At 35.6% G+C, this 6,873-nt stretch overlaps 1 protein-coding gene across 9 annotated transcripts; it reads right to left on the reverse strand.

Moving 5' to 3' along the window:
* Positions 1-430: 430 nt before the first annotated feature.
* LOC140989897 (heterogeneous nuclear ribonucleoprotein Q-like) lies at positions 431-5,202 on the reverse strand. Of its 9 annotated transcripts, none has more exons than XM_073459415.1 (9): positions 5,089-5,202; positions 3,785-4,237; positions 3,569-3,685; positions 3,305-3,445; positions 3,031-3,213; positions 1,387-1,591; positions 1,019-1,179; positions 853-938; positions 431-769 (listed from the first exon to the last, which is right to left on the reverse strand). In XM_073459415.1, exons 2-9 carry the CDS (start codon positions 4,160-4,162, stop codon positions 640-642), a joined length of 1,401 nt encoding a protein of 466 aa, XP_073315516.1. In that variant the 5' UTR covers positions 4,163-4,237; positions 5,089-5,202; the 3' UTR covers positions 431-639. The 9 variants fall into 9 exon arrangements, with proteins under 9 accessions (XP_073315516.1, XP_073315513.1, XP_073315517.1 ...); XM_073459412.1 differs by having other exon boundaries at positions 3,785-4,263; XM_073459416.1 differs by having other exon boundaries at positions 3,785-4,182; positions 5,089-5,198.
* Between the last annotated feature and the right edge of the window lie 1,671 nt (positions 5,203-6,873).

Genomic DNA, 6,873 nt, shown 5'->3' on the forward strand with positions numbered 1-6,873 from the left:
CATCACCAAATACGGTTGATTTCGTAAATGTATTTTGCAAAACATTAAACATAGAAAAAAGGTCGAAACTTGAAAGCAGAAAGCAGAGTCAAAATGTTAAATCTGAACCACCGTGAAATTTGGTTTGTAAGTTTTTTTTCCTTGTATTTAATTCATGGTTGAAAAGGAGATTAAAATAGAAAATTTATTAAATTTGAAAAATATTTGTATGACACAAAAAAAATGCAAGTTTATGAAACAGATAATAAAATTTTAAAATAAAAAAAAATCATAAAAGTGTTGCTTGACAGTGTAATAGTCCTTGGTTAATGCTCGGTGTACTTGACCTAATGTATTATCAACGACAAATTTGGCCCTTTTGTATGTGGATGCATGACGAATCTTGGTCATTCATCTGCAATCCAGTAAGTCGTTCCATATGGTGGTCCCAAACGTCCACTAAAAGTTTCAAAAGCATGACTCGAACGCTCAATAACGTAATTAACAGAGACATAATAATTTACGTGTTCCAGTCCGGTAAACCTCTCCCAACAAAAGTTGTTTTACCACATTTTTCTAATAACTAAACTTTTATCATATTACAGTTTTTCCCATGGCTTGTAAGAGGTAAGTGCGGCATGAACCAATATGTCCCCACCTCTAGTACGGTCTGTACCGTCTATTTCGACTACTATCATCATTATTACTGCCGGGTCCTCCTCGACCACTATTACTCCTATCATCCCTCGTGGGTCTCACAGCTGGTGGCATCAATACACCAGGCTGCTGGCTGCAAATACACAGATAGAGATAATTACTGATTATGTGGAAGCTGTTTGCTTACACATGAAAGCCCAGACAAGAGAAACATACAGAAAATATGCAATTCGACCATCAGGTAAGACCATTGGCACCATCTGCATTCCTGCCGGCATTGGTCCCCTTCCGTAAATCATAGGCTTGCGAGGTATTCAAAAATATTAGAAGTAAGTCATCCAGACTAAAACACAAGAAAGCAAACACAAGGTTCGATGACTACCTGCTGAAATCCAGAAGTCATTGGGGCATAAGGGTTCATGGTTATACCAGCATATCCTTGATGAGGAATGTAGTTAGGAACCGGTGAGGGATTATGAGGAGTGGCAGCATCCAACTTCTTTTCCGCCTGAGGCTTTGCAAGAACAACTTCCAACACCTGGCCTGTATTTTAAATGGATTGATATAGGTTTCTAAACAATGGGATTGATATAGGTTTCTGATCATATAATTCTAATTATAAAATGGATTGCTTTCATCCAACCACAGACTGCAGGTAACAATTAATTCAAGGACAAAAATCGACATTTCTTATTCGTAGTGATCTTCACAGCCATTTTCTGGTTAGATAAGAAATATGTTAGAACATACCATTGATTTTGTGCTTCTCCGAGTCTTTGATAGCTTTCAAAGCACTTGACCTTTCTGCATAGTGAACAAATCCAAAGTCTCTTTTCCCACCACTTTTGGCTGGTGGCATAACAACCTTAATGACCTCCCCATAGCGCTCAAAGAGTTCCTTCAATTGTTCAGTTGGTGTATTTTCAGGTATATTTTTAACATAGAGAGCCTTGACCTGGAAAACAATTAAGAAGGATATTGAAATAATTTTTCGACAGGAGTTAAACCATCCAAGTTCAGATTTTTTTCCAACCACACTACAGATAAATATGGAAATTAATTCAAACATAAGAGAGAAGAAACTTCGCAAAACTCGCAGCACGGCTTGACAAAAATGGACAAATCAGTTGATTAATTATCATCTAGCATTGTTTAACCAATCACCTCAAAAATCTTCAATACTCAAAACATCAATTACGTCAATATCCCATTCATCCACAAAATGTACCCTAAGACAACAAAAATACATGTTTATCACGTACTGATACTGCAGACAATGAGTATACTGTACCTAACTGGCTTATTGATGGCATTCGATAATGTGACTATTTCACAACATCATAATCTGCCTTGCATCATATGAACATCGAAACCTTGAAAAGAATTAATTTCAAAAAAATATATTTTAAATGTACAATCATTGAGCTATTTTCGAAAGAGAAAACAAACGGTTTATTTTTTGAGTGTACAGAAAAGCATGTAGTAGAATCCTAATAAAATTCAAGAGTAGCAGTACAGGTGTACAACCATTAAGTTATGAGAAAGAGAAGATAAAAATTTTGCTTTAGCATTAAGACGGAAAGTGGATAGGAGCACCCTTCCAGGTTAAAACTCGATATCAAGATTTGACGAAGGGTTGAAAACACTTTGGCAAGAGAATCAAGCCAAATGATTTTCCCCATCAATCAAAATCAGCAACAGATTTACCCAAAAGAAAGAGAGACAACCCATTAAACATATAATAATAAGAAAGCAAGTTGGGAGAAGAACACGTCAAAGAATAACATGCATAATGCTTCATCAGATTTAGCTGACAACTATACATTGATAATTCAATGATGGGGTCCATTGCACCTTTCAAATCTAAAATGAATATAATTGTATCAACCACAACATAGTTCCCATTTACTCATAATAAATCCATGTATGCATTGTGAATGAACCTTGATCAAAACCAGTTTCACCATAAGCTAAACCAACTTTTTGTGTCCCACCCCATTTATTTGCATGCCTCGTCCAACATTGGTTCGAGATGGGGCGAATTCAGTCATTACACAATAAATAGTTTCACCATAAGCTAAACAACTCTTTGTGTCCCACTCCTGCCGAGTTTACATGTCTCATCTAATGTTGGTTCAACATGGAGCTTATTCTGTAATTACACCATGACTAACTGCACCATCTTTAAAAACTCTCTGAAATATACAGGCCAATCGTTTCAATAAATGACAGAATTAGAATACAGTACAGAATAAAAGTAACAATTTTCAATATTTAGAGTTCAGACATCAAAAGCACACAAAATCCTTTACACCAAGATAAGTCCAAAAGGTACCAGACTTCCATAATTTAAACAATAATAAATGGTGCATTTTCAGATATTTGAGCTGATACCTGAGCAGCGGCAGCAGAAGAATGTTCTGGAGTAATCTTTGGATCGGCCCATGTGACAGTCGGTGTATTGCCTTCCAGCTTAAAACTAACGGCAGACAATTTTTGCCTAGAATAATCAGCACAAGCATTGTTGTAATATTCAACAAAGGCAAAACCTCGATTACGAGTCGGGTTTTGAGGATCCTGTAAATAAGCACAGGTCATAAAAAAAATAAATTCTCCTTCACAAAATGACATATGTTGGCATTTAAGTCATTAAAAACCCATATTAGACCTTAATGAGTTCTATGGTTTCTGCACCAGGACCGGTGACTTCAATGATTTTTCTGAACTCATCATCCGTCCAACCTTTAGGTACATTACCAATAAACAATCTGTATTTGGTTTCAGACAGTGAACAACGTAATGTTCTTCCCTGCAGTAAGAAACAAATGACAGTCAAGAAAGAAAATAACTAACCACAAACTAGAACAAGTAGAGCAAATTTACATTACAAAAACAAATAAAAAATATTAAAGATAAAAGAGTCAAATTCAACCTTAAATTGTTTGTTACATAATTTTTCAATGGCCTTCTGTGCTTCATCTTTTCTTTTGAAGGTGACAAAAGCAAAGCCCTTGCTTTCACCAGTATCTCTATTTTTCATTACTCTAATCTGCCATTTTTATGAAGTTATAAGACAAATTAGAAATACATGGAAAAGAAAATAGCATAATTATCAACCCACAAAAGTTTCAGTTGCAAAATTACTGACCTCAAAAACATCACCAAATGGTTCGCAAAGTTCCATTAAGTCATCTTCAGAAACATCACGAGAATGTCCTCCAATGAAAATTTCAGAACCGTGAGGAGGAAGAGCAAGAAGTTGCGCATGCTTCATTTTCTCATGATCATGATCAGAGTTTTCTACATCTTCCACAGGCTTGATGCTACCATCAATTAGATCACTCCCCAGTGAATGGAAGGGAGAATTATCCTTCCTACCATCATCACTTGTAGTTTCCTGGAGCTCTTCACCATTTTCTTCACCACCTTCTCCAGTTCCTTCATCTTCCATGGGTTCTTCATCCTCTTCAGTATAATTGTCATCATCAAGATCAACCTGGTCCTCAATTTCAGTGTTCTCTGCCATGATTTCCTTACGTTCAAGGTCTTGTCAAACAATAAACAGAATTTGAGACCAGGATCGTAACTGAGATTTCGTAGCCTGAGTCAAACCTTAAATGTTGGGTCCTTAAAAAAAGTATGAACAATTTTTTCATTAATAAGATTTTCAAAAATAAACGAAATATCCAACTTCCTGTTTTGGGGTATTATTTTCAGTAGAAAATTAAGCTCTATTCAAATGCTTTCCGATTAAATACAAAACTTACAAGAATATTATATTTTACATGAGTATTATATTTTGGGCAAGATTTAGGGGAAAAAAACCATTCATTGAAAAAATCCTGAAAATTCTGTTTTTGACAAGCAAATATACAAAAGCACAGAGAAAAACCAGAATACAGATCTCATTGCAAGTTTCCCAAAACTTCGAGCTTTGGAAGAAATGAATTAATACGAATTGAAATTCTGTTTTCTCAAACCCTTTAATGTAAGATAAACTATCTAAAACCAATGATCGATTACGTGAAAAAATATTAAATGCCAACCAAGTCATTCCCAACAACTATCATTAAACAAGAAGAAAAGATGAAAAATCCGGGAAAAAACACTGTAAAACTTTTTCAATTGGCACGTAAACGACAATATGATATCCCAAGCAGAAGCAAAGATGAATGGAATTCAGTTCGTTGAAATTGCAACCTAAAAACAAGAAAAACGTCACAAGAACGCCTCTGACCTCCGAAGTCTAGAAAAGAACCTGTAGCACATAATAATTCTTTGTTTATTTCGAGCTACCTGTAGCACAAAATTTGATTGGAAGGCCACTCACAAGCTCGCTCATTTACAGGCTGAGAGGAATTTTCGATCGCTAAAGCCATTATAGCTGAAGATTTTTGGCTCAAGAAAGATCCAGCAAAAATCGAAGATAAAAAATGGAAAAAAAGAGAGAACCTGTCTCCTTTCTTGTGGAGTCGATTACTCGTCGGAGTTGCCTGCCAAAAAGCTAGGGCAAGAGACACATTTAAAGCGAGAAGATCGATTTCTCATCTTGGGCCTACCACGAAGCCCAACGCAAACTATATTGAATTTTATTTTATTTAAAAATATATCGGTCAATTTGATAAATTTAACCGAAAGTTTTAAAATAAAAATCGATTTGTCCACTTAATTGAACCGAATAATGTTTTTTGAAATAATTCGGTTAATCATGCCTTGAGGATTACACATTTGTTTATCGCATATAGCAATATCCATATGTGAATCTATTAATTTTTTAAAAGTAACTTTTATTATGATCTGGACAGTTCTAATATGAATCAAGGGCATGGTGCATGCTTCTTCTAAATCTAGTTTCTGTAATATTCTTTTATTTCTTCAAAATGAATTAATTTCATCTTCATCCGGTTCCTCATAATTTTCATTGAGATTGCTATTTTTTTTTTTAGAAACTTTATAAATTAGATTATGCTTTCTATTTTTTAGGTCAAGATTTTCTGAGAACTTTTCTACTTGTCATGTAGAGAATCCTTAATATCTCTGCAGGCTAAGTGTTGGAACATTTCATGTTCGCAATCTTGATTTTGATGTTAATAAAACTTGCTATTTTGTTTCTAATTAATTTACCTTAGTGCGCAGAAGCTGAAACTGATCGGGGTTCGAACTGAAAAGTTATCGAGCCAAACTGAAGCTATCGAGACTCAAACTGAAATCGCCAACTGATCGCCCAAACTGAATCAGTTCAAATGATATATCAAAGACCAGTTCAACTAATTGACCAGCTGATAGGCAGTTCAGCAGAAGACCTTCAGAAACCCGGCCAGCTGATGAAGAGCTCAAGTGATGAAGAGTCCAGCTGACCAGTTCAACTGAAGCAGCGAAATCAGTTCAGCTGACGGGCCAATTGATTTCACCGAACTAGTTCAAGATTAGTTCAACTGACCAGTTCGGAACATCAGTTAGGAATCAATCAGTTTGCAGAACACGACAAGCTTATTCAATGGAATCCAGTTGTGCACATTAAGGAAAAGCTTTTGTCCAGTCAGAGAACAATAATGGATGTTGCATCAGAGCTTAAAGACAAAACGTTTCAAAATGGCTGTCGGAAAATTACAGACACATTTCGAGGAACGAAATCAAATTGCAACGAACATATTTGATGAGTCTCGGTGTATGGTCTCAATGCCTCTATAAATACCAGACCAAGATCATCAATATAAAGGTATGGAAATATAGATGTGTGCGAAAAACAAGAGAGAAGAAGAAGGACATGCTCAAATCTTATCAGCTTACAAGAAGCAATCAGCCCAGATTTGAGAGAATACTTCAAAGTGTTATCAGCTCAGTTTAAGAGCATTTTTCTCTCAGTGTGTGAGAACACTTTCGTGTTGTATTCATATATCAGTTCTCACACACACGTACACACAATCACTGACATATACATTGAGTTAAGTTTATTGAATAGCTGAGTGAGTCTTGCACAAAGACAATAGACTTGTGTATGTAGTCTTTGACACATAGATGTAAAACAAGTATTGGCTGGAAGGTGTTATCTTCAGTCTAGGCTAGGAGTTCAGTTAGGTAGTAGGGTAAGTCCTAAGCTGAATGGGTTTGTACAAGGCATTATATAAATCAAAGTCTTCCAGTAAATCCTACCCGAGGTGGTAGAAGGAGTGAAATAGGAGCAGTTGAAGTCTCTGAACATCCATAAACATATCTTGTGTACTTAACTGTTTAACA

Source organism: Primulina huaijiensis, chromosome 12 (assembly GCF_012295235.1).
Source record: "Primulina huaijiensis isolate GDHJ02 chromosome 12, ASM1229523v2, whole genome shotgun sequence".
Taxonomy (NCBI): Eukaryota; Viridiplantae; Streptophyta; class Magnoliopsida; order Lamiales; family Gesneriaceae; genus Primulina; species Primulina huaijiensis.

Excerpts from the sequence above, each read along its gene's own strand:
- LOC140989897 (XM_073459407.1), bottom strand. The coding sequence starts at position 4,978 with ATGAGCGAGCTTGTGAGTGGCCTTCCAATCAAATTTTGTGCTACAG. Across the intron at positions 3,686-3,784 it reads CATTTGGTGATGTTTTTGAG|ATTAGAGTAATGAAAAATAG; the intron begins GTCAGTAATTTT and ends TAAAAATGGCAG. Across the intron at positions 3,446-3,568 it reads TATGTAACAAACAATTTAAG|GGAAGAACATTACGTTGTTC; the intron begins GTTGAATTTGAC and ends TTCTTACTGCAG.